Here is a 27,575-nt window from a genome sequence, read left to right on the forward strand (position 1 = left end):
TATCTGTAAAACTCACAACGTTACCATCAGTTTCAGCTGCTCTGTGTCTTCAGTGCTAATAAGCAAATGTAAGCATGCCGCACTTAAGTAGGATTGTAAGAGTGTACTTTCTAAACAGTAGCATATTAGCAAGCCAACATTGGCATTAGCTAATGCCCTACAAAGCTACTAGCATGGCTCGCTAGACTCTTAATCTAGTTTCAGTTTCAACCCAGACAATATATTATACATTTGACTAAGTAGGATTAGCTCTGAAATTTACCACAGCGGTAAAAGAGTCATTGCAAAGCCAACATGTCCTTCCACCCGTTAGACCCTCGTACTTAAGAAACATGATTTTCTTGGCATTGAGACATTCAGTTACATTTGTTCTGCTTCTCAGCAGATGTCATTTGTTACAGTCTAAGGATAATCTTACAATTCATCTGATCTGTACTATCACCATTGCGGAAATAAACGGTCAGCCTGCTGACCTCTATGTGGGTTAATGTATTCGTCAGATCAGGACGTCCAAACTGGTGTGTGTGTGTGTGTGTGTGTGTGTGTGTGTGTGTGTGTAGAGAGAGAGAGAGAGAGAGCATGAATTTTAATATCATGAACCAGGTACAATTCTAGAGCACTTTCCTGCTGTCTTCCTGTCACACACACACACACACACACACACACACAGCTGTTAGGTGAATTAGCTTCCCTGTGAGGAGAGAACACAGAGATAGACATGGAAACCTGAAAACCCCAAACTGGCCTCTAATGACTTCAAATATGTACATGTGTTGTTGCCTGTTAACGCTTCTCTTTCTCTTCCTCCACCCTTTGCTCTCCCCAGTAAATAAGTAGGAAATAAGTGCTTTTGATGTTTTTCAGTTCATTTTACTTTTTCAGTGAGAAAAATCCAGTCTGTCTTGGGCTTGAAGAAGAAATGACTGTGGCTGAATTCCATTTAGTTGCTTCAGCTTCATAATAGAACTAGATGGCACTCGGCTTGTTGTGCTCAAAGTGGACACTATGGCAGTGTTTCTATTTAAGGTGAAAAATGACATCAATCCTTACCTGGCGACGCACACCACCCGAGCACTTTCTCTCTATAGGGTCGTCTGGGTAATACTGGCTATATTCTTGCCAATGTTTTAACAATTTACTCATTACGTAAGATGAAACTGGACTGTAAAAGGAAGCATTGTCTGTTTGCAGGGTATTACCAGCATATTACTATATGACTTGTGAGAGATTACTCCCTTTTCCGTGCAATCAACAAAAAAGCTGTACCATATAGGTTCCACAACATTACTGAGTAAAAATATGAAAATTTACTGAAAAAGTACTCTGAAACTGTCAAAATGGTTGTTACATTGTGCAAAAAAAAGCACTTGGGATGTAAGAAATCAAGTATTTAATACAATTTGAAAAGATAATGTAGCCTATAATGACAAGACATGATGCTTCACTTTGGTCAGTAACGCGGATTGTAATATGTGACATGACATAACTGTAGTAATATATTACTGAAATATTATTAGTAACGCGTTATATTACTCCAGTTCAGCTGAAAGAAATATATTACTGTAACGTTACTTTTGTAACTTTTTCAGATTTAGTTTTTTTTAGCTACAGAGTCAAAGTCATGCAAAGAAAAATTGAGTTGATGGCCTGATACCACATGGCTTCAAAATGTTAGTCTAAACGACTCTAAATAGAGTTTGTTGCCTTAATCTGTGTGCTCCAGTATACTGTGGACTGTATTTCTGAAGCTCCTCATGATCTTTCGATTGCTACTTATAACACCAAAATGAGCTACATTCACAAGACAGGGCTTTAATAATATACACATAGCTTTTAGTGCATGGACTTACTTTATGAATACAGTATGCACACACACACAAACACGCGTTCACTCATAAATATTCAGATGATCTTTCGATGTTTTACACCTGGGGAGTTCTTTAAAGGGCAGCAACTAACTCAGATTTAGTTTTTTTTAGCTTCGGCTAGGCAGGATGAAAGAGATCATTAACATTATGACTTGCAGAATGAATTACATTAATAACAACTCTACACAAGCCCAAGCTGGTATACCCACAAAAGTTAAACGAAGAAAGGAAGGAAGAAGGAAAGAAAGAAAGAAAGAAAGAAAGAAAGAAAGAAAGAAAGAAAGAAAGAAAGAAAGTTCCCATGGTAGCATGAGCAAGACTGAGGTAGAAAGTTAGAGAAATCTTGAGTGAGTAAGTTGACAACTGTAGCAGATCTCCTAATGCCAAACTATTCACCCTCAAGGTGGATAAAACAAGTTACAGTTTTAGCACTCATTTAAAGTCTGCTTGTCTTCACTACACCTTTACTTGGGGAATCCAGAGTGCAAATCCTCTCTTATTCATGCTCAAAACCAGAAGTATGTGTTTATTTAAAGGCATACAACACAAATCATCTGTCAGCACTGGGGATTAAAAACTCAAAGTCACACACCAGTAGCTCAAACAAATATTGGAAAGTAGAATTCAATACAATAAAACACAACACAAGTGATGAGAGTGGAAAATAACACTTGGCAGTGGTGGTTTGCTGCAGTGCCAGGTGGTTTGGCACTTACTGTGTTGGTGTAAATGTTAACATACTCCTTTGAGGGCATTACATACCAATTACATACAGACACACTCGCTGAAACACACACAGACACACACCAACCTGATAGTTAACAAACTCAGAAGGGAGAGGCAGGGGCGGTTCCTCATATGGACAATATGGGCATTTCATCCGTTTATTCCGGGGGGCGCTGACAGTGAGGTTCGCCCAGGGCGTCATGCAAGCTAGGACCGCCACTGTTTGCCATATCAATCAGGCGACAATAGATCGATCAGTCTTTGCTGTGTTTACCGCTTGCCCCCAAACAGTCAAAACACTGAATGCAGCTGTGATATGAATTTTGTTAGTAGACCTATTATGCTTTTTCATTTTTTTCCCTTTCCTTCAGTGTTTTCTATAGGTTCTCGTGCATGTAAAAAAACCTTGAAAGTTAAAAAGGTCAACGTCCGCATCAACAGAAGCTCCTCTGCCCCACAGAAAAGACTGCTCCTTAAACGCCTCGTCAGTAGTCCCGCCTTTAATGTGCTTCCTTCACTGTGTCGCATGGTTTCATAATTTATACGTAGCAGCTAGTTTGGCACATAAAATTGATTTAGCACAGCTGCTCTGTTGTTTTTTAGCAGTGCTGGGTCAGGCATGTGTAAGCTGACCAATCAGAGGAGACTGGGTATTCAGGAGGGTGGCGTCTTCAAACAGGAGCTAAAACAGAGCATTTCAGAGAGAGGGGGAATACAGTGTTGCGGCACTGGACAGTAGGAGATAAGTGATGTGTTGTTTTAGCACTATTGCATGGAAACCTGTTCAAGTTGTAACCCAAAGAAAGATTTGAGATTAATTAGAATTCTTCTTGCCCCATCAATCTGTGTACTATTAACTGCTTGATAAGGGTCTGGAGCCCATCCCATTATAAAATGGCCAAAATTATGTTATGTTTATAATGTTTATTCTATTTTTATTTATTTGTTTGTTTGTTTGGGTTTTCTTTGCATAACACTGTGCATCTAAATCACTCCATCCCTTCCTGCAGGTGTATTAATGCCGTGAGCGGTCAGACAGCCATCCAGTCATGGCGCTGTGGTGGTGCGCCAACATCTTCTGCAGGTTGGCTGCAGCGTGGTTTCCCCTGCTCTTCTCATCACTGCTATGGCAAACGGTAAATCTGCCTCGCAGAAGTTTTTTAACCTCTTTACAGAAGCCACTGGTTTCATGACTGATACAAGTCACTTACAAAATGACACTCTACAAGAAAAAGAGCCAGAGCTTTACTTGCTGCGTAGACAGATAGGTGCTGTGGGAGTTGTTTCACTTACCCAGTCAAAAGCACAGTCATTATTAAGTTATGAGACTGATGTAGAGTAAAGAAAACCACAATAAACAGTAAGGATAGGTATGTGAGAACTGTGAATTTAAGAAAACTATTGACTCTCAGATCAATAAATTATCTTTAAAAAAATGCTTGATGGCATCAGTCACTGGAGGACACGATGGTAATGCACCTGGTCTATTTTATGTGCGCCTCAAGTCTATTTACTCCTGTTTGTATTGATTTCTTTCCAAACTGACGGTGCCTCCACAGGTATGAACTCATCTGTCTGCTCTTTCTTCTCTTCTAATTTTTTTAATTTGCCTCTCTTCACTGCTTTCTCATACCTCCTTTATCATATCTACCCTCCTTTATCTTTGCTTTCTGTTTTTACCCTCATCCTTCTGACCCTTTCCTCTTGCATATCTCCTCTCCTCTCTGCAGATCTCTCCCATACATGCCAACCCATCGTGTCCACGGAGCTGTAGCTGTCCGGGCGTTAAAGAGGTCCACTGTACGTTCAGGCACCTCACCACCATACCAAAAACATTTCCTAAAGACACAGAAAGGCTCAACCTGGGGTAAGACTCCATCACCACGCATAAACACACATGCACACAGAAGCAATGAGCCATTGCTATCAAAGGCGGCCCAAAGGGAAGAAAACTAAACACTCCACAGGAAACAGTGTGGAATGTGGTGTTGGTGATTTGTCAGAGAAGTGTTTTCTTCACCGCCTCGAATTACTCACAAACCAAAATGCTGAGCCAAGCGCTTTTTGATTGGTTAGATAGCATCTCTACTGTTCTTCTAAGATGCCATGGATCCAGAGGATAAATTACTCTCTTGCCTTCGGCTGTAAAATCATAAAAACAGATTGCTGCTTGCCGTCGGTTTATATGTCAACCATCCTGAAGAACAAAAGAAGCCAGCTGTACAGCAAAGACAGCGGTCCTATCAGTGAGATAATCACATAGCCTATAGTGTATTTTTTTTAACTACATCTGCTTTAAACTCAGAAGATAACGGCTTAGCACCAGCATGTGGTTCTGAGTCCAGAGGGAATAAATCTCCTAATCACTTCCATGTGGGCCTCTGTATTGTGGACGGAGCTTTCACTGCCCTGCAGCACAGCAGAGAAATGGTCAAGCCACTGTTTTGTATGTTACAAATTGGCTTGTCTAATAATTGGCTCTCAACAATTCATATATATATATATATATATATATATATATATATATATATATATATATATATATATATATATATATATACTTGGCACATTAGAGCCAGAGCTAAACTACTGTTCACAGGAGTTGTGTAGAGCCCTGTTGAGGGAACCACTATCACCGCATTTCAGGTGTATTACATTTGCACTAAGGGCAGCACTCCAGCTCTTCACCACTGGATATAATGTGCTTTGATGAGATGAGCATTTAGGCAGGTAAATAGTCACGAAAGCTTCAGTCCACAGGAGGTAAACTAACTCCATATGTGCTCCTGTAATATGGGAACAGTAGTGTGGGAGTTTTCAGTGCATTCCAGATAATCTTACACATGCGCTGTTTTATATAGCCAACATTACTCTACAGGGACTAAGTTACTAGATTGGAAAGGGGGGTTTAGAAACTACATGTGTTATATTCATACAAAATTACACAACCCCCATTGGCCAAACTGAAGAAAAGTAATACATATCCTACAACTACAGAGCATTCTGTCCTTTGTTTTATGAATCTGTCTTCAGCCATCATGACAGGGTAGACACACCAAAAATGTACCAAACACATAAGCAGACACTTTGCATGTTTTAAATCATTGCGGATACAAGACACATTAGTCAAAAAGAGAGAGAAATAGACACTATGTCTACATGGCAACAACAATAAGTTGGAGGCTGATTCCATGTAGCTAAAATAGCGTAGCAACTGTTACTAGGTACAGCGGGCCGTCAAGCTTTGGACTGAAGCAGTGATCATGGCTTTTTTTTTAGCCTGTACTAAACCAAAATGCAAGAGCAAAAGTGCGAGGAATGGATTGAACTGTGCGTTTGTCTGCTGTAGACTGTATCATGGTGATGTCGCGCGGACAACAATAGCTGTGGGTAGAAAACTGGTGGTCATTTGCATTGTGGAGATAATGAAAAATCTGCAAATTTCTGTTGTCATTTTCAGTTGTAACTGTACCATTTAAAAATATATAGTGAAACATGTTGGGCAGACCTATCTGACGCTCCTGCTGTGTTAAATTTCACGTATTATGCTAGCTGCTAGTTTGGTTAAACTGAAGCTGTTACTTTCTTAAGTCTGTGGCCGCCTAAATTAGGTCTCAAACCTAACGTTAGAAAGAGTTGTTATTCATGAGATATGAAAGCATCAAACATGCATTTTAGATGAATTTGATGTATAAACTTTAAATCGACATCATGAAAAGGTAGTTAAATTTGTATGTAAGCTAATGTGTGTTACAGCGGTTTTCTACCAGGAAGTTATTTTTATTATAGTTATATATGTAAACTAATCCGTACCAACTAATCCGGAGCCAACAATTGTCCAATCATAGCCTAGCAAACATAACTCGGTACAGCAGCCCGGTCAAGCTTTGGACTGAAGCAGCTGGAGAGTATTTTTAACCTGTCCAAAACCAATAACACAAGAGCAAAGTAATCCCGTTTTCAAATTTGTCAGCTAAAAATGTAAAAAAGTTGGTCGAAGGTAGCGCTTTGAACCAACATACGGAGCCAACATTTAGAGTTTAAGGCTTACAGTATTTAGCCAGCTAGATATAGCTGCCAATCAGTCAAACACTGCCAAACACTATTTAGAAATGAAGGGTTAGGATTAAATCTGTTAGCGGTAAATCTGTCGCCATCGTAATTGTAAACGGCACATGTGCCCTGTGAGAACAGACAGCTTGAAACACACTGCAACTGTTACTAAGGGCTGGTGAAGCCTAACAGTCAATTGCAAAACTGAACATGTTGCTGTTAGTTTACCACGTATGCTAACAGTTTCACTTCAGAGAAGTCTTTGATGTTTCATTCTTGTTTTCTATTTCCCTATTGGTTCCTGATGGTTGTTTTGTTGTGTGGGGCGAACGACAGTGTCTGTTCTAATAGGAATCAAGGGAACTTCTCAAGGCCACTTCAGCAGAACAGACATTTGGATGTGGACCAAACCTTTAGAGGCCCGAACTTTCTAAACATTAGACCACCCTGTAAACTGGGGTGCAGACCAGGGGGATTTAGAATCTAATGCAGATCTGTTGGTGTCTTTTCACACCAGGCTTGTCTGTGATGTTTTATTTACTCTATGGTTCCTTGAGTTTGCTGTTTGAATTCAAAAGGAAAGTGCTCTAAAAAATGCAGACGTCCATCCCCTTTCAAAGGAGCTGCGATTGTTCAATGATCAAGAAGGATGGCATGGACCACCAAGAGAGAATAACCCCAACACACGTAGTTCGTCATAATTAGAGAGCCTGGCAGAGTCACAATGGATCTTAGCATCTAACTATTTCTCAATGTGCTTTATTGTCATACACTAATAATCAATTATGGAAAATAACACATCTGCTATGGTTAAAGCTGAAATCAAAAACTTTTATTAACTCTATATTTCCCCTTAAGGACCGATGTTTGTTACCTCCAACAGTTGTGTCTTAACTTGCATGGACCGTGTTTCTGGCCTTAGCCTTGCAAGGCAAAGCTATATGACAAGTCACTGCATTTAGCCTGACACATAAGTGATAAAAACATTTTTAAAAAGTGTTTTTGGGGCACCCTGGTAGCTCACCTGGTAGCTCACCAGGTAGCTCACCAGGTAGATCACCAGGTAGCTCACCAGGTAGCGTGATTATTTTGATCCCTTTCCCTCCCCTTACCTCTAGGCTGTTGCTATCTGAAATAAGGCACCCCCAGCCCCACTGCCACCCCCATCACCGAGAACAAAAATATTAAAAAAGGGCCTTCAATGTGATGATGGTCAAGTGTCAGTTTCAATGCATATTCTGCGCATGCTGTATGCTGAAGGAATGCATCAGCTTTCGTTATGGTATAAGAGCAAATAAATAACACTACTGGGGTTCGAAGTTCAGCTCCCAATGGGAAAACCTACACTGAAAATATGTGCATTATGGTAAAGAAAGACACTCTGGATGAAAGTGACCACTAGATGATATATTGTGAGCTGGCTGTTTTATTGATGGCAGTGGAAAAACGCAGAATCTCCCATATGTGTTCAATTGGGTAGGGATAACTGCACCCAGGGAATGTTGCGTGTTACAGTTAAGGAGCTCACTACAGATAGTAGATGCTGTTACACATTACTGTGCTGATTCCTGGTATTGGACTGCCTTACTAACCCTCAGTCACTGAATTCTGTCAAATGCTGTTGACTGCTGCCAATACACAACGTGCTCTGCTGTGTTCCTGTGATGAATAATGTGTCTTTGGCTCTGGCATCTACTGTTCTATACTGTACTTGGCAACCAGTTTGACTCTTTGACAGATGACTGCTGTACAGTGCTGAAAGGTGACTCCAAGAGAGGTTTTTCAATAGTTCTTTGTATTTTGATTGCTGATATAATTATATACCAGGGCCCTATGCAGACAGACCCCTGCTGCTTTAGAGTGTTAGTCTTATGCTGTTTACAAAACTAATATATGGTAAAAAGCCACTGAATTTCTAAATATACACTGGGCCAATGCTTACCTTACATTGGTTCAATCTAAGAAGACTATGAAAAGATGCAGCATGGTTTTTCTTGATCTGCAGTGTTGGGCAGGTTACTTTTGAACTGTAATAGGTTACAGATTACCTGTTAAAAATGAAATAAGTCATGTAACTGTTTCAATTAGTTTTTAAATTAATGCAATGTATTATATGATTCTTTTTTGATTACTTTTCCAACAAAACGTCTACTTTCTAAACTGGGGAAAACAGCTGAAATTTATACATTTCACTGTTCACAGCATTTTCACCACTGGAAAACAAGCTTTACACTTCCCAGTAATGTTAGAACCCTTTTCTGATCTCATAAGGAAAATATTGTTGAATTTCCAACACTGAGAGGCGATCTTTTCCCACTCCAATCTGTCCAAACAGCTTTGCTAACCTGCTTTAAATATGCTAAAGGAGGCATTCCTGCACGGCCAACACATGCAAAGCAACACAATTACAATAATGTTATGTTCCACATACAGAATACTTTTTTTATTTGTGGGGTCCCAAAACTGGAAGCCCACTCACGTTGTTGGGTCCAACAGCTTTGTAGGGCCCAAGATGCTGGACACCGTAACATACATCATTAAATGTTAAGGTTAAGACTTCTACCGAGGTTAGGGTTAGGGTTATGCTTCAGAGAAGGAATGTAAGGCTGGATTGCACCAACAAGGTTTAATTTAATCTAAGATTAGCTCTAATCAGAGATTAGTAAAACTAGGTTTAAAATGAGTTAATCCAGGTTTAAAATTAAGCAGAGCTCTGTTGCACCATTTAAAATTAATCTAAGTTTAGTAAAACTCAGTTTAACTGAATTTAAACTTAGTTTAAACTGATTTAAATCAATAGGGATAATTGTGGATATCGAAATTAAAATTAATAATTAAATATGCAATTAAATATATAGGCTACATCATAAGCGTGCTGTCAGGACCCCGGATTTATATATAAAAAAGAGGGAGACTGTTTCAACGGGCGCTTTTCCGATTAAACGTTACATTGTTGCTAGCTAGCAAAAACGTTAGCCTAACGTCTCTTGTGACAGATCGGCTACCTTACAATGGCTCGGCAGAGAAGCTCAAACTTTTCCTCCTTTGAGAAAAACTTGCTGACCGAATTAATGGAGCAATATGGGCAAGTCATTGAAGACAAGAAAACGGACAACAGCACGGTGAAACAGAAAGATACTGCTTGGCAGCAACTGGCTGACAGTTTTAATGGATCGACCGGCGTGAAGGAGAAAAGAGACGTCGCTCAGCTTAAAGCTTGCTGGAAAAACTTAAAAACAAAAGCCAAAAAAGATGCGGCGACTGTGAGACGAGAGATGTTCGTCACAGGAGGAGGTCCTCCGCCGAAGAAAAATGATCCACTGGCGGAGAAAATCAATTCCCTCATCCCGCAGCAGATGGAGCCACTACAAAATCCGTACGACGACGACGGCATCTTGGACCAGCTCACTTCAGACTCACCCGGGGAAGATGGTTAGTAATCCAGTCACGCTTTACTGACCTCAGTCAATAATCAGTTATTATTTGGCCTATCCAATTAATTTGTTTTTTCGCCATATATTTTGGTTTATGTTTTGATAGAGATCGTTTTAACACTGCAGCCAGTGCAGCAAGAGGAGCATCTGCAAGACAGTGCTGCTTCCTCTTCTTTATGGTCATCATCCTCCTCATCTGATTTGAACAGCTGCAGGAGAAACAAGCGACCCTACGTGACACACCAGGAAATTTTGGTTTTAGAGAAGGAGAAGATTGAAATGGAAATCGAAAATGCCATATTACAGAAGGAAGTATTAAAGCTGCAGAAGGAAGTGTTGCTGCTGAAAAAAAAGAAGATGCTTACTGATAGTTTCACCCTTGATGCCACTTTTTTATCATAAAATGAGAATAAAATAAAATAAAAAATATATAGCTATCTGCACTGAAATATTTACAAATAAAATAATTTCTATTTCTACTTTTCTTCAATGTGTATCTTCTCTGTGCTTCACAGTTTGAAAAAGACACTTGTTGACAGGTCAAGCTACTATTAGTTTATTGATATTGCTTAAAGCAGTATTCAACCAGATATAGTTGGCAGTAATTCAATTATTATGTGGAAATAGACTTTTCACCACAATGTCAGCAATTATTTACAAAAAGATTTATTAATATAATTATTCAGAAAAGTGGTTCTGTATTAGAGTTTGCCTCACAGCATTCCCACTTGGATTGGCATTGTGCTCCTGGTCATCCTCTCTGTCCTCTCTGTCCTCATGTAGGTCCTCATCGGCTTCAAAGTGTAGCTCATCTCCACGCCTCTTTCCAAAGTTGTAGAGAACTGCAACTGCGACAATGACGGTCAAGGTGGTGTCCAGCTTTGTGGGCAGTCCATCTTTAATGCAGGGAAACCTTCTTTTCCATGCTCCAAAGAGTCGTTCTATCACTCCTCTGGCTGCAATGTGACGGGAGTTGTACCTTCTCTCTGCTGGTGTTTGAGGGTTCAGAAGTGGAGTCATCAAGTATGAGCGGCATGGATAACCATTATCCCCAAGGAGATGGCCCTCATAAGCTTGGTTCTCGAGGATGGCACAAAGCTGACTGTTGTCAAAGATCCTGCTGTCATGAGTTGATCCTGGCCAACGTGCTACAATGTTGGTTATTTCAGATTTTTGATCACACACCACTTGAACATTGATGGAGCAGTATCCCTTACGGTTGCGGAAAAGCTCTCCATTCACACCACCAGGATTCTGTATCGGGATATGTGTGCAATCAATAGCACCCAGCACCCCTGGAAATCCAGCTCGCCTGTAGAAACCAGCAGCTGTTTCCACTGTTGGAGAGAATCGGATGTACTGGTTCTTCAGTGATGCAATGGACCGAGACACTCTGCTGACAATACGGCAAACAGTTGAATTGTGTAGACCGAACAGGTCTCCATCCACCCTCTGGAAACAGCCAGTAGCGTAGAACCTCAGGGCAACCAGGAGTTGTAGCATCGGTGGTACAGCTGCATTTCTGTCACTGCCATGTTTGACAGTTGGTCCAGTCTTCCTGTTCAGCTCCAAAACTGTTTCCTTGGTAAACCGGTATCTCACCAAAAATTCCTCCTCATCATAAAATTCAAGAGGATTGAGCCTGTCTCTCAGTTTTCTTCGAGGAACTTCATTATTTTGCTCTATCCACCTCAAAAATGCAGCCATTGTTAAAGTTAAACCTTCCCAACTGTCAGTTTAAAATTAATTCTCGATCACAGTTTAAACTGGAGTTTAAAGTTCTGGTGCAACAGAATTAAATTTAAACTCGGTTTAGAGTAAAAATTAAACTGACGTTTAAAGAGAGGTTTAAATTTAATCTGTCTTAATTTTAAACTAGGTTTAAAGTTTGGTGCAACAGAATTTAAACTTAAACCATGATTTAATCTGATTTTAAAGTTAAACCTTGTTGGTGCAATCCAGCCTAAGTCTATGTAATGTCCCCACAAGTAAAGAAAACATAGGGGGTGAGGGTGAGGGTGTGTGCGTGTATTTTCCTCTGCTTTTCTCAGTGTGAAGTTTTAACAATGAGGACATAACTGTGGGTCAAAGGTTGACTGAGGTCTCTCTGTCATCTCTCTTTACTTCTTTCCATTCATTCTTTCCAGCTATCCTGTTTCCCATCATTTTAAAGGTCACATTGCTCAGACACACATGCAAGCAGCGACTGCTAACTAATTTTAGTTTCCTATCCTTTTGACCTCCATAATGACCCTCTGTCTCTCTTTCATCCCAGTAACTGGTCCTGTTTATCTTCTCTCTAACAGTTATAACAGCCTGACGGAGGTGGAGGGGTCAGAATTCAGGTCACTACGGCAACTGGAAATGCTCATGTTGCATGGCAATGACATTAGCACAGTCCACCCTGGGGCATTTTACAGCCTGAGATCACTACAGGTACGGTTGTGTGTGTGTCCATGTGTGTTTCTTGATATCTTAGTGCCATTCTCAACCAGTGGGCAAGGGACTGCCAAAGTACTTGTATTTTCTGTAATTAACAAATGGTGTTATTTTATATCAAAATGTGCTCAAGAATTATAACACATAACATGTTATATAACATAAATTAAAAAAGAAATATACGGCGCTGGGGCTGGCTAACACCACAACAGACAGTGTGCGTATGAGAGCCAAATCAAATCTTCCCCTTCCTAAATCGCATTTAAGCCAGTAATTAGTTGTGCTTTGATTGCTTGACCAGAAATGCAGTGAGTCCTGTTGGGTCCAGATGGGTCCAATCAGAATCTGCATTTTTATTCCAAACAGATTGAAGATCCGCTCCAGTACATCAGAATCAATTACATCAAGACCCAAATTGCGTTGGGTTGAGTCCACGTATTGTTGTCCCAAAATCCCAAGTAATGACGATGGGATGATCTTTTCCATTGCAGCTTTAATTTATAAAGTAAATGAAGTTTAAAACTAAGTTTTAAAATAACAGAATATAAATGTGTATTAGGACTAAATCAATCCATAACTCTGTGTATGTAAAACGATTGCTTATGCTGCCAAACCAAGGGAAGTGGTGCCTTCTCTCCTGCTCTGCACATCTACAACTACTATTATCTACTTCTTTGTTTCCTGTTCAAAAGTAGCTGAATAAAGCATCTAGGAAGCTTAATATGACAAAACAATTTTGTGAGGATTTGCTGGACTTATTACGCAGAGTTTAAAGGCTGCTGAATGTGAACTTGTATTGGTCAGGTTGCCAGAGTCACATCTGTAAGGTGTATGGTAACTTAGGTCATAGCAACTTTGTAACTGTATATCAGGGCTTTGTTTGTGATTTTGAGTTCACTTCCTAGTGTAATAAGTTCTTATTATAGTTTTAATGTCTAATAAATGTCAGTATAACACTTATTCTTCTGTTCCAGATCTTGAAGTTGAGTTACAACAAGCTCACATTGGTGAACCCTGGTCTGTTTGAAGGCCTTGTTGGTTTGATCCGACTCCATCTGGACCACAACCACATTGACTTTATAGAGCCATACTCCTTCTCAGGACTGACCTCCCTAAAACTCCTGCAGCTGGAGGGGAACCTCCTGAAAGAGATCCACCCTCACACCTTCATAACTGTGTCACTACTGGGAAGCTTTTGGACCTCTGGCCTCAAGTAAGAAATAAAAGGCAGTGGCTATTTCTGGTATTTATTTTTTTAAATTGAAACCACATTTTTTGAAGCCATTTAGGTCATGAAAAATATACTTTTGATGCATAATTTATATTTTTGTATAAAGTATGCAAGTATGTGAAAGGAAGAGGAGTTAGCATGTTCTTTAGAAGAGTTTCCAAACTTTAAAGACACCTAGATACCCTAAAATTGCTTTTAGGCATGAAGTTGCTATATCTAACACAATGCATTGGAGACAGTCACCCTGCAGATCAATAAGTGAAGGAAATGATAAATGATGTCTTTGTCTCAGACACTTACACCTGTCAGACAATCTGTTGGAGCAGCTCCCTGTTGCAGCACTGAAGACAGCTCCCAGGCTCGAGCTCCTCTCTCTACATGGTAATCCCTGGACCTGTGACTGTCAACTTCACAGGTTGATAGAATGGAGCTCCACACATGAAGGTAAGAATTTGACACTTCTTCACTTCATTTCACTATGACACTTTCTTACTTCTTCACTTCTGTGGTGCCAAAACACATATCTAAAGCAGACATGATTTTAAAACTTGTATTAATCTTTTTTTTGGGCTGGCCATCTTCTCATGGATGACAGGCTTGTGCTCATGACAGTGCAGGATGTAAACATTTAGGGCATCCTCCTTGGCTGAGCTGTGAGGTTAGCTATCTTAGTTAGCTAGCTAATTGAGTGGTAAGACTTTGGAAAGACACATTGCTGTTGAGTTTTTCAAATGTATATTTTTTGGTGCTTTGAGCACCACAAGCAGAGTGCCATTTAGTTCAATTATATTAGAGAGAAGCATTACCTCCAATGCTTTGCAACTTAGGAACTATGTGTTTTGATTTTGGAGTAAAGTGTCCCTTCAAGTTTATATTGCAGAGTTGTTGGGAAACACTAAAATTTTCACACATTGAACAACACTATCTTTCATTTGGTTCAGGTAACAATTCTCTGCGAGTTCATCATATCAAGCAATCTCCTTCACATTCGTATAAATGTGTATGTATTTCTGGGCTTCAGACCAGATGTGTTTGTGACTAGAAGCAGAGTCTAGAAGAAAATGTTACATGTCTACCATCCAGTTTCTGCACAACACATGAAGGAAACACCTTCTCTTACAAACTTATGGACCGTATTCGATCCATATGCCGTCTTTAAAATTGATTCAATTGTTTACTTTTTCATTACCCTTTTCTCTCGTTCAGTATCTCTCATGACACATGTGCTTTGTCTCAATTGTCATTGCTTTAATTTTTTTTTACATCTATAACCAGTCCCATATGCTAGCTGGTTGTATCAACAGAACTGTTGCTAATGTATCTAATGTGTATAACTTGCTCCATCTGAAAATAAGTCACTGTGACTGCCAGAACTTTATTTGTGGATCCATGAACCTTCACTGAACTCAGACTCATGAAGATCTAAAACCATATCATGCATTTCCTAAACCACTGTTATCCCAGATTCATGTTTTTTCCATCTCCAATCTTACATTTTCCCTTGCCTACATCTCCCTAACTGCCTCTCTCCTGCCTCCCTTTCTCCTCCTTAATCTTTCCATTCAATTACTCGGACTGTTTCTGTTTCCATCATTCCTTGTCCTCTTACCTTATGACCTCTCCCACTTTCTCCAAAGGCATTATAAAGTGCAAGAAGGAACGTGGCAGCAGTGAGGTTTGCCCCCAGTGCTCCTCTCCTCAACCCCTGAATGGGACCCTTTTGCTTGGATTGACTCCAGACAAGCTTACTTGTGAACGGCCAGATCTCCGCTCCCCCCTCAAGCAGTGGGACAATCCTGTGTGGGCTGAATCTGAAGCAGAGCCTGACCTCCCGTACACTCGTGACTTTGAAAAGCCTTTAGGCCATCTCACGTTTGTTCTCTCAGACAGTCATGGAAACAATGCTCACCTGGCATGTGACGTGCGACACCCTGGAGAAAGTTCACCCATGTCTTGGACAGTAAATCCACTTTCTCCCGGGGAGTTGTCTGTCAATGTATCACTAGTGACTGTCCTTGAGTGTGAGATTGATCGGGAGACACTGCAAAATCTGTGGCAGCTGGTTGCATATTATTATGAAAGCCCTGCTATCTTGGAGAGAGGTCAACTGAAAGGAAATGACAGCAGGGTAACCTATCAATATTCCCAAGCTGTAAATGAAAATTCGCCATATTTCACTGATTTAAAAGGATATTTGGCTGCAGAACCCTCGTGGCTGCTTCAACCAAGAGTTACTTTGAAACTCAACAGACAGCAGACAACAACCAAGAAACTAGTTATGGATTTCACAACTGTAATTTCTAAGCACTTCAACAGCTATATACATGAAGATGATAATGACCTCCCCATGTCCTGGGCTTTTATTCGCAGAGGGACAGCAGGGCGGGTTCAGACGGCTCTCGACAGTTCAAAGGTTCACTTGGAGTGCACTGTTGTTGCTTCAGATCCGGAGGTGAAAGTCGAGTGGATGCTTCCAGATTTGTCAATTGTGGAAGATGCAACTGATAAAATTGAAATTTCTGCAAAAGGAGAACTTGTTATTTTGAATGCCACGCTTTCTGACTCAGGCCTTTATCACTGTTTGGTCAGAACCAAAGCTGGTGTAGATCTATTGCCTTTGAGGCTCACCATAAAAGAACGCTCACTCAGCCCAACTGCTTTCAATGGTAAGAAAATTGTAGTTGAAAAGGGACGTTCTTTTTCTCTCCCATGTGAGGTGACGTCAGTTCAGCCAAGTCAAACAATGTGGTACCTACCCAAAAACCAAGTTCTTCTTCCTACACAACAGACAAGACGAGCAGAGGTGATGGAAAATGGGACTTTGGTGGTAAGGAGATTGACTCAAGAAGATGCAGGAGAATACAGCTGCTTGACCTCAAATCTGTATGGAGTTGACATGGTGTCACACATAGTGGAAGTCACAGGAGAAAAGGCCTCTAGTGGGTCCAAAGTACAGACTGAGAGAGAGCAGCAGATCTTGCCAGTGGGCGTGGAGGAAGGAGAGGGTTCAGGGGGAGATTACCAAGAAATTATAGGTCCTTTTGCGACGCAGTTCCCTAAGAAGGTAGGAACACAGCAAAGGAATCCCAACAGGTTATCAAAAAGGATCAGAATTAAAGATTCAAAAAGAAAACCCAATAAATCTGTTAAGGAATTAGATCCGAATCGTTGGGCAGAGATATTGGCTAAAGCTAATGCCAATCCAAGTGTTGCTCAGCCCACAGAGCAGTCACAACCAGAACCCAGCACTGTAACTGTCCAAAGAACGTCCAAACCTACTACTACAGGTGCCACTACAATTACTGCTACTCCTAGCAATTTACCCCTTACTACTACTGCTACCCCTATTGATATTCTGATGGAGCCAACAAATTTCCCTATCAACACTTATTCTACAGATAAGAGCTCAAATAACGAAGAAGATGAAACATCAGAAGATCTGCCACAGGTTTTACCACCTCCTTCTCCCAGAAGTACAGAACCAACCCCACACCGTGTTGGTGGGATCGCAGAAAAAGCAGAAGCTGTCACAGACACTCCTGCTGTTGGAACTCCTCAGCTAGTCGATCAGACAGAAAATAAGCACTCTGCAGAGGGGAGAAGAAATAACAACCTAGTTCCTGGTCAGTCAAACAGACGAAGGCCACCTTACAGGCGAAGAAGACCACCGATGAGAAGAGTCCGACCGCACGTAAACCCCTTCATCCATTCATCAAACAAGCTGCAAACAACTGTTCCCCCAACAACAACGACCACACCACCAACAACGACCACAACTACAACTACTACTACCACTACCACTACTACTACAACTACTACAACACCTGTTCCAACTACAGTAGACCTTGAAACCTTATCTGCTGAGTATCAGACAAAGGAAGATGAAGGGGAATACAGTGACGAATATGATTACAAGGATAGTGATAGTTTGGATGCCAAGGAAGATTTAAACAGTGAAACCTCTCATACTACTAATGATCTTGACAGTAGCCTTCCCGTGATCCCATCAGCTAGAGAAAAAGATCCCCATGTAGGTAGTTCTCCGGATAGACATAATTTACCAGATCCAAACACTATTGTCACTCCAAAGCTAGATAGTACCCCCCATCCAACCAAAAGGACTGTTGTAGACACTGACACTATAAACCTAAAGGAATCTGAGGGACAGATGGTCGAGATCAAAACGCAAACTGAAGAAAAGGGCAGAGATAATAATCTTGCAGGAGAGAGTGAGAAGGAGGTAATAACAGCAATGACAGGGCAAGAAAAACACAAAATAGACACAGAGGGCAGTGAGAAAGACACAGAAAAGTCTAAAAAGGAGTGGGTTACACAGAGCAATAATACTTGGGATAGCATTCGATTAACAACAGAAAGTAGACCAAAACCGAACACCCGACCTTCTCTAGAACAAAGTACTCCAACCCAAGCAAGAACCTCATCCACCAAGGTCAATACCTCAACTTCAACAAGAGGCAGAACAAGAGAAGAAGTTACACAGAAAGAGGTCAACAAGCCAAAGGCAGCACCTGAGATCCACAGTTTTCCAGTAATGGAACCAATTCACCCCTGGCTTCATCCCAACAAACAGGGAGGATGGCAGACTACTACTTCCCAGACGATACACACAAACCAAGACAGAAATGCTGGAAGACAAGGTGAAGTGAATCCAGGCAAGCATTCCCAGCCACCCAGAGTCCCCCCGACCTCCCGCTGGCCTTCGCACCATCAGCAGCAGCATTACTTCCCCCACTACCCCTACTGGCCAGGTCAAAGGGTGTTTCCTCCACCAAGGCAAGGTAAATCAAGCTGCTGTGTAATGACTTCCTTATTAAATGCTGGATAGAAATAAGTTGTGACCAAATGTTTAAAAGATAGAAGAACTAGACTGTTTTATCAATTTGATTTACTATTGGAGTTTTGTTCTCTACTCCTAGGTCCTGGGTCATACCCTGTGCCCACGCACCGACCTTGGCCTTTCAACCACCCCTGGGCTCAGAACCCGGTTGTCACCAACAGACCAGAGATCACAGCTGAAACAGTGAAGCCCACACCTACAGCTCCTCGAACAACAGGAAACTCCAGATTTACACTCTCTAAGCCCCACCTGTCTCATCATAATCAAAATCATCATGTGGATGGTGGGAACCAAGCCAGAGATCAACTGTTTCTATCAAGACTGAGGAACAGATACAGACAAGTATGATGAGAGTTGGTCATGTGGGTTTGCAGTATGTCTATCTAAATATTAATAATGTACTTAACAAACAAATGGTCAAATCATAGAATCAGACCAATATACTAAAACTTCTAAAACTAAAGTAGACAGTCATTGTTGATGGCATCAAAATGTCTGCCACCCAATTGCTAATGATGGCAATGACGATGAATCAGCTCTCAGAGATGGAATTTAAAGAGTAAATTGGTTAATACCGTAATAATTGGTTGTTTTGTTTATTCCAGGCGCAGCTCGATCGCATCGCTCAGCTAGGGAGGATAGTGACACCCAAACCTCGCACTAGCTACCACAATCCTCCATTCCTCATCACACCGAAACCCAACCCATCTCCACATAGACCATATGCCTTCAAACCACCAGCTCCCACAGCTTCTTACACTTACACCCTCCAATCTCCGAAATCTGGTAAGCCTTCATCATCATCATTCTCTGGTTTCATCCCGACCCCTCATCCTCACCACCCCACCACCCCTGGGGTTCTGTATGGAGGTCGTAAGCCTGTTGGAGGTAGGTGTACTATTGAAAATATATAGGCTTTGTGGTTATAATGCAAACTGAGCAGTATATCTTGATATGATTTAATAATGATATCATTTTTTGCTGTCTGAATGTGTTGTTGTAGCCGGACGAATCAGCTCTCGGTGGCCCACAGCTGCACCTCCTTTCCCATGGGTATTGGGAGCTGAAAGTGGTGGTGCGAAACCTCGTATTATCACGGTTATCACAGCTAGTGTGTCAGTATTGGCAGAAAGTGATGTTTTCTTGCACTGCAAAGCCACAGGAAATCCTGAACCCAGCATCGCATGGACCAAAGTCTCCACAGGTAAGGAAGAGAGAGATTTTAAAAAAAAAGAAAGACAAAAGCAAATTACATTATAGTAGAAAAATGAGACAATTGCAGGGAAAATCGATGCAGTCTATGTGTGGCTTTCACCTTGCACAGAATTTAAAGTTCTCCCTCATCATTGTCTCCTTATTCTTTCTGTTCTCTTCTCAGGTGCCACCATCCCAGCCAACACCAAGCTTGGTCCCCGTTTTGAAGTCTTTAAAAACGGAACTTTTGTCATTAAAAACATCCAGCTTCAGGATAGAGGCCAGTACCTCTGCACAGCTCAGAATAGGTTTGGATCAGATCGCACAGTCATCACCTTAGCTGTCCAGACTGAGGCACCCAAGATCCAGCCGCCCAAGTCTACAGATATAGCAGTCTACTTGGGGAAAAGTGTGACTCTTGACTGCTTGGCTTCAGGAAAACCACCTGCCCAAATTTCCTGGATTCTTCCAGACAGGTCATTTGTACGTGAAGTCGGGACTGTTCACACTCTTCTTTCTCCAATGTCTCTGCTTCAAAATGGAACTCTGCAAATTCACACTCCCAATTTCTCCAGCAAAGGGGACTATAAATGTATTGCAAGCAACGCAGCAGGTGCTGATACAATTACTTACCATCTCCATGTGGCAGCTCTCCCTCCAAGCATCAGTGAAGGAGTAATGGATACTGTGATCATTCAGCCAGGTATAGTAGGGAAATGTAAAGCCTTGCAAACAAAAACACATCACAAAACTGCTTTAACAAAAAGTTTTCCCCATGATATGACTTGTTGACAAAGACAATAAAATGTTTGCAATTCCATAACGACTAATCTAAACTAATAATATTGTAATAATGTCACATTTAACCAGGCAGGAGTGTGTATGTCCACTGCTCTGTGAAGGGTGAACCAGTGCCCACTTTGAAGTGGACCCTCCCAGGAGACGTCCATGTAAAGCCATCACAGTTTCTTGGACGCAGACTGTTTGTCTTCCCCAATGGGACACTGTATGTGAAGAATGTTTCACCAGCTGATGCTGGGAGGTATGAGTACTCTATTTTCATATGATTCAGTCTTTCTGTATATCCAATGGTTAAATATCTGGTTGAATATGTGTAATCATTGTATCTTTAGCCAAGATTTGGAGATGTGAACATACCTAGCTAAATTAGATGTGTTTTTAAATACTTAAAATAACAGATAATCCTCATCGTGTAGGTTGGTTTTCCATCTCAAGCTTTATGACAAAATATAGGTTAGGTATGTGTTTATGTAGACCGTAAAATTGAGAGTGTGGACAATTCAAGAAAATTAAGGTTGGTCAAGTCTGTACATAACTTAAGACAGCAAAAAAAAGTCAACTTTTTTCAACCCCGGGTTTATGCAGGAATGAAGTTACTTTATGTCTTCATGTCAGCACAGGCCATTTAGCTGTCTGATAAAAGTAAATTGCACAACAACATCAAGTATCACAAATATAGCATTAGCTTTTTCTCAGCAAAGCAGTTGACATGGTTCTAGGGATTGTCATGCAGATTGGTCTGTCATTCCACTTCTTTGATCCAGACCTAAATATTTTGACAACTGATGGATAGGATGCCATAAATGGTCCCATTTCTAGTGCCAACAGCAGGTTAACGTTTTCAGTTATCAAATGGAATAGTTTGACATCTACAGAAAGGATCGGCGTGAAATTTGGTACAAACAGTTCCCAGTTGAGGTGTCCTTATGACTTTCATGATCAGACTCTATCTTTTGAGTACCACCAGCAGGTTGAAATGTTAAGTTTAGGATGAAATGTCTTGATAACTCTCAGATGATTGGCATTACATTTGCAACAGACATTCTTGTTCCCCACAGAATTCTTTGTAATAGATTTAGTGATCCTCATTTTTTATCTGACGCCCGCATCAGGTCAGAATTTCAGTAAGTCCAATACTTTGGTAAATATCTGCAAAACTAAGATCATTCCCATTAGCCTCTAACATGTGTATCATTGGGTGAAGCATGTATTAATGTCTTAAGCGATACAAATTTACAATTCAACTCAAAGTAATCAAGCAGTTGAAAATGTTGAACTGTGACTGTTAAACTGAGCTCTTAAACCGGAGTTTAAAAAAAGTCACTGGGCTGCTGTCAATCCCTCCACAGGTACGAGTGTTTGGCCACTAATGCTGTGGGCATCGCCAAAAGAACCATTGTGCTGGAGGTGAAGGCAGATCCCCCCTCCTTTTCACGCCTGCCTCCTGTTCCTCTTCCTATCCCCCCAACCCACCGCCATGGTGCGCCATCCCGCCACCACTCTATCTCAGCTATGTACGGTTCTGCTGTCTACCTCCACTGTCCTGAGTCTACTGGATCCAAAAGAGGAACCATCTGGCAGTTGCCCTCCAAAACCATCATGGAGCATCGATACAGGTTACTTGCTCTTGTGAATTTATCAATCAGAACAATAGTGACCAGATTTTTAATACATTAAAGGTTTTACTTTCCATTATATTTTACTGACTGCTTTAATCTCAACCTCATTTCTCTGCCCCATTTGCCTGCAGTCCTGAGAGACCAATTAAAGTCTTCCGTAATGGGACTCTGAGGATACTTCAGCTAACAGAGCTGGATGGGGGAAATTATCTGTGTGTCTTTCAGCGGCCCAATGGGGAGGACATGGAGCTGTTCCAGGTATGATAAGGAAAGATAATGACTTCAGGCAGGTTCATTTTGCTGCCAACTCTTTACCATGAGAGTATGTTTAATTCATGCCTTCTTTGCCTTGTTAATGAGTATCAAAGTCAATGTTGTAAAGAGATTTCTTCTCTTTAAGAATCAAAGATGTGGTCTGTCCTCACATTTAAGAAAAGGATTTTCATTTTTCTGTACTTGGGTTGGCAAAATCTGCAACCATCATTGAGAGATCAATACCTGACTGAAGCCTGTTGCTGTTTTTTCCAAGCTTTTACTGCAAATTTCTTTCACGTTAAAAGTTTTTTGATGTATTTCTTTTTGCTTTATCAGGTAGATGTTGTAATGACTCCACCAAGAATCGAACGAGTGAGGACTCCACAGACAAGGGTCACCTTTGGAGAAAACTTCCAGGTAGGAGCTAGCTCAAACTTTATCTAAAGAGGGATAAGCCAGTTCAAACATTATGACACTTTTGCTTGTATTCTTTTAATTTTCAGCATTTAATTTTTTTCATACATACAAATACATTTGATCTTAAAAGACATTAGGGTCTCATTTCCCCAAGCCATCTTAAAGCAGTATTAATTGATTTTGTTCACTTTGAGGCAGCAGAACAAGAGAAATTAACACCTTATAAAGTTTATGTAGCATAAGTATTAGTAAACAGGTGTCTATTTACTCATCCAGCAATTACAAAACATTATAATTCATTTAGAGTTTCTGTCCACCTATGTAAGTTTAATATTAACTCTTCTTTTATCTTTGTTTTGGTCTCAACCAAGTCCTAAGAATCATATCTAACCTTTTAGCAGCTAAATGCTCCATTTTGTTCACCAGCTTGTTGCTACTTTTTTCTGTCTGCTGTTGGTGCTGGGAAAGTAACATTTACTGGAGTTTTTTAGTGAAAACAGCCACATGATGCGTGACGTGAGCAAAAACAGTAAAGTTACTGGTCGTATGACCAAAACAATGAGCTGAAAGATGCTAAAATGCTCCATAGAGCTGAGAGGAACTGCAAAGTTCGGTTGTAATATTCTTGGGGTTCGTCACTACAAGTGACCCCTTTCAAATGACCTGGTCATTAAAAATATGGACTTGTGCAGCTTTAAATCAAAATGAAAACACAAATAAATAAGTAAATAATCATACTGCTGCAGAAAGGATTCTATTATGAGAGTTGTTTTAATCTTAATAAAAGCATGACCTTCTTACACTCAAAAGAATTAACAGTCTAAAATAAAACAAATCTTACAACGGACAAAAAAAGGTCAATATTGCTGAACATTTTCTGATTTAAAACACCCGTTGCCAATAACGTCCAACCTAGATTTGTTCTTACACTTATTTTTCTACCTCATTTACTCATTATCCCTCCTTTGTTTCATCTTAAGGTGGACTGTGTTGCGACAGGCCTCCCAGATCCAGAAGTTTCCTGGAGTCTCCCTGATGGAACTTTGATCAACAACGCCCTTCAATCAGACGACAGCGGCCTTCGCAACCGCCGCTATGTTATTTTTGGCAATGGAACTTTACTTCTCCAGCAAATGGGCAAAAAAGATGAGGGCGACTACACTTGTTATGCCAAGAACAAACTGGGCAAGGATGAAAAAAAAGTGAGCGTCAAAGTGGGACCGAATGCTCCAAAAATAAGTTTAAAATCACAATCACTGGTGACAGTAAAGTTAGGAGAATCAGCTAAACTGAGCTGTCAGGCAACAGGTGAACCTGCACCAAAAATCATGTGGGTCTCACCAAGAAATGATGTGATCTCAATGTCATCAGACAAGTTTCAGATCATGGGTGATGGGATGTTAGTACTGAAGAAAGCAAGACTTGCTGACGAAGGGAAATATACATGTGTGGCACGAAATTCTGCTGGTGATGATGTTAAAAACATGAAACTGGAAGTTGAATCACAGGAGCCGTTTATCAATGGTATGAAAGGGAAGAGCACCACAAAGGTTTTGGCTGTTTCCTATCAAACAGCACTCCTGCATTGCGGCGTGGAAGGAAAACCTGAACCAAGAGTCTGGTGGGTTACTCCGTATGGCCAGACGCTCCCAATGCCCTACCTGGGCGGTCGCTTCCAAGTCCACCGGAACGGTAGTTTGGAGCTGAGAGGCGTGAGGAAAACAGATGAAGGGAGGTACATGTGTATGGCTAAGAACAATCTGGGTGAAGCCTCACTTTTGGTTGAATTAGAGGTGGCATCACTGGCTGAGAAACCAAGTTTTGCTGTCCCCAATATTGAAATCCTACCAATAAGGCAAGACGGTGGGCTATTAAGCCTGGAGTGTCCCGCTCGTGGCAAACCCAACCCAGAGTTTGCATGGATTCTACCCAACGGGACGATGTTGACACCTGGTGTTAGACTCCAACGCTTCACACATCATCTGGGTAATGGAACTCTACAGATCTCTCAACCGGTTGCAAGTGATAAGGGAGTGTACCGGTGCCTCGCTAGAAACGTGGCAGGACAAGCAGAGAAACGTTATGCGCTGGAGGCGGGCAGAAAGCCAGTGATCAGAGGATCTACAGGTATGATTTTTTTTTATGTCAAATTAATGAAGCAGCACAACGGCAGCAGCATATTCCCTCAATTGTATTTTTTTGTTCTGTTGATCATTTTTGCATTAAATCTACATACTTCTCATTTTACTTTTCCAGGTGGGATGAAGATCACTTACGGCCTCAATCTCAACTTGCCCTGCACTGTGGATGGCTGGCCACAGGCATCAATAACATGGACCCTGCCTAATGGTCTTGTTTTGGACAAACCTCAACACATTGGCCGGGTATCTTTTCTCACCAATGGAACCCTCCAACTCAGGCATGTCGCCACCTTTGACAAAGGAACCTACATCTGTAAAGCCTCCAACTCTTTTGGCTTATCAACACTTTCCTACCCAGTTGCAGTGATGGTTTTCCCACCACGCATCACCAGTACGCTGGCCTCAATCACAAGAGTCAGCCGGGGATCACCAGTGACGTTACATTGTGTGGCAACCGGTATTCCCAAACCAGATATTTCATGGACGTTGCCTGGACGCACAACGCTGGTTCCACATAACCGGTTCACAGTGCAGGGAGGGATTCACATGACGGAGGAGGGCAGTCTGGTCATACAGAACCCTGTACTCATGAACTCTGGCATTTACAAATGCAACGCTAAAAACGCACTTGGAACAGACTTTAAATCTACTTACCTACAAGTGGTCTGAGTGACAATTATTACATTGGGAAAAAATCTCACAGCGGAATTTAGACTGAATGAGGTTTTTTCACCAGGATTTGAAAATACTTCATAACAAAGAAACTCTGCGGAGACGTACAACTGCCTGACTGTTGGGTTGAGATACCTCGCAAAGCAGTTTCCACTGAACAATGAAGTTTCAAATGTGGACTATGCAGTCAACGCTCACCTTTTGCTATTTGTAACTGTTGTATTTTGTCAATGTTGCAAATGTAGCAACAGACTTTTAATTCTACATTGTGAACATAAACATCTCAAAATGCCTTTTTGTCGCCTCAAATGTTTGCTTTTTCGACCAATTTATGTAATTTCACATTCCCCGTACAACATCTTGGGATGGATATATCTCAGTGTAATGTGTACCCCTTACATGATTATTATTGTCTGTGAGAAATACTGAAAGATAAATATTCAGTCGCTCATGTCACAAAACAGACACATTAAGAAACACCTAGAGACTTTCCCCTGTTAACTTGACAGCAATCACAATTCATTAAGAAGTAATAGAGTGTGATATTTCTCTCACATGGGTAGCCTATATCATCAACACTTCTACTCATGCTAATGAAGTGTCTTATTCTGAGAAAATAGTGAGCAGTGACTCTTGAATATACAAATAGAGTGGTGTAGTAATGAGTCCTGAAACCCAGAAATGAGTTGGCATTTTTGCACACAGTTTTTTTTAAAGGGTTTTCGGTTAACTGTCTGAAATAAGATCTGGTTACCACAGGCTTAAGATATTTACAGGTTTTGTTCTTAGATATAAAATACATCATTAGATGTCCCACAATTTAGTAAAAAGTGCTTATGTGTCTTAACAACAGCGCTACAAGTGGCTAAATGAGACTACAGAGGTTGTCAGCTAATGAAACGGCATCACACCAAACACGGAGACTCATTTAATCATGTCCATCATTGGGGGAAAGTAATGGCTCATAATAGCTATGTTGTTAGTTTAGAGTAGCTAACAGTTGAGGGACAATAATACAAAACAAAGTTGCTCATAACAAAAAATATGTAAGTATGTAATTTATAAGAGAAAAATAAAACATGAAGTTTTGTGAAGTTGTCGTTTTTGGTCATTTGCCTCATTTTGCTATATGTTTAAACAGCTAGAATGAGTATTAATACATGTTACATTAAGCTGCTTTAAAGCTCAGCGGACGTGTTAAGGAACACAAGCATTTCACAGTAGTATGTCTCATCATCTCTTACATTGGCCTCTTCAATGTCCACAAGCTCTCTACATTTTGTTTTATAGTACATCAAGTTTTTCTTTCATCCATTTTCTGACCCATTTGTTCATTCATAGAGAAAGCACAAGCACTCTCATTTTAGTGGAAAGAGTTGGATTAGTGTAAGGACACGCCAATGGCTTTCACAAAGTTATGAGGCAAGAGTCGATGGTAAAAATCTGTCTTTTAAATAAGTGGTTGTCCCATTACGACTTTGTTAACTAACTTTGTTAACTACCTTGAGCAAGCTCGTTTGCTCAAGGTGGTTAACAAAGTCGTTAGCTCTGAAAACTTTGTTTGAAGCAAAATGGTGCACAATGGTAAATTACAAAATGTCAGCACAGCACAGACGAAATGGAGAGAATTTTAGAGGGTGACTGCTAACTCAACTGGCTAGCTGGGTTAGCAATTACTGTTGTTTAGCTCACCAGCTACAGTAGTTCACCAACTTGCTGTGCAACTTCCTTGAGGGGAAATCAGGTTATCATAGCAGTGGGTACATTCAAGTACAGATACAATCAAAATACAAGGGCAAATATAGAAACAATAAAGTACTATATACAATATACAAAAAACAATAAAATGCGTAGTAGTTTTACAATA

The 27,575-nt window shown here is 40.7% G+C and overlaps 1 protein-coding gene across 1 annotated transcript; it reads left to right on the forward strand.

Moving 5' to 3' along the window:
* The first annotated feature begins 3,643 nt into the window (after positions 1–3,643).
* On the forward strand, positions 3,644–25,705 carry LOC141013732 (matrix-remodeling-associated protein 5). Its single transcript, XM_073487566.1, has 17 exons — positions 3,644–3,730; positions 4,325–4,461; positions 12,388–12,517; positions 13,495–13,733; positions 14,044–14,195; positions 15,389–18,201; positions 18,268–18,550; positions 18,689–18,951; positions 19,215–19,479; positions 19,613–19,813; positions 19,988–20,506; positions 20,674–20,845; positions 21,954–22,220; positions 22,355–22,481; positions 22,815–22,895; positions 23,876–25,022; positions 25,152–25,705. Exons 1-17 carry the CDS (start codon positions 3,644–3,646, stop codon positions 25,703–25,705), a joined length of 7,437 nt encoding a protein of 2,478 aa, XP_073343667.1.
* Positions 25,706–27,575: the final 1,870 nt, after the last annotated feature.

Source organism: Pagrus major, chromosome 18 (assembly GCF_040436345.1).
Source record: "Pagrus major chromosome 18, Pma_NU_1.0".
Classification (NCBI taxonomy): Eukaryota; Metazoa; Chordata; class Actinopteri; order Spariformes; family Sparidae; genus Pagrus; species Pagrus major.

Coding starts and splice junctions, on each gene's coding strand:
- LOC141013732 (XM_073487566.1), top strand. CDS start 3,644: ATGGCGCTGTGGTGGTGCGCCAACATCTTCTGCAGGTTGGCTGCAGCG. Junction 14,196..15,388: donor ATGGAGCTCCACACATGAAG/GTAAGAATTTGA, acceptor CTTTCTCCAAAG/GCATTATAAAGTGCAAGAAG. Junction 20,846..21,953: donor TCACCAGCTGATGCTGGGAG/GTATGAGTACTC, acceptor ATCCCTCCACAG/GTACGAGTGTTTGGCCACTA.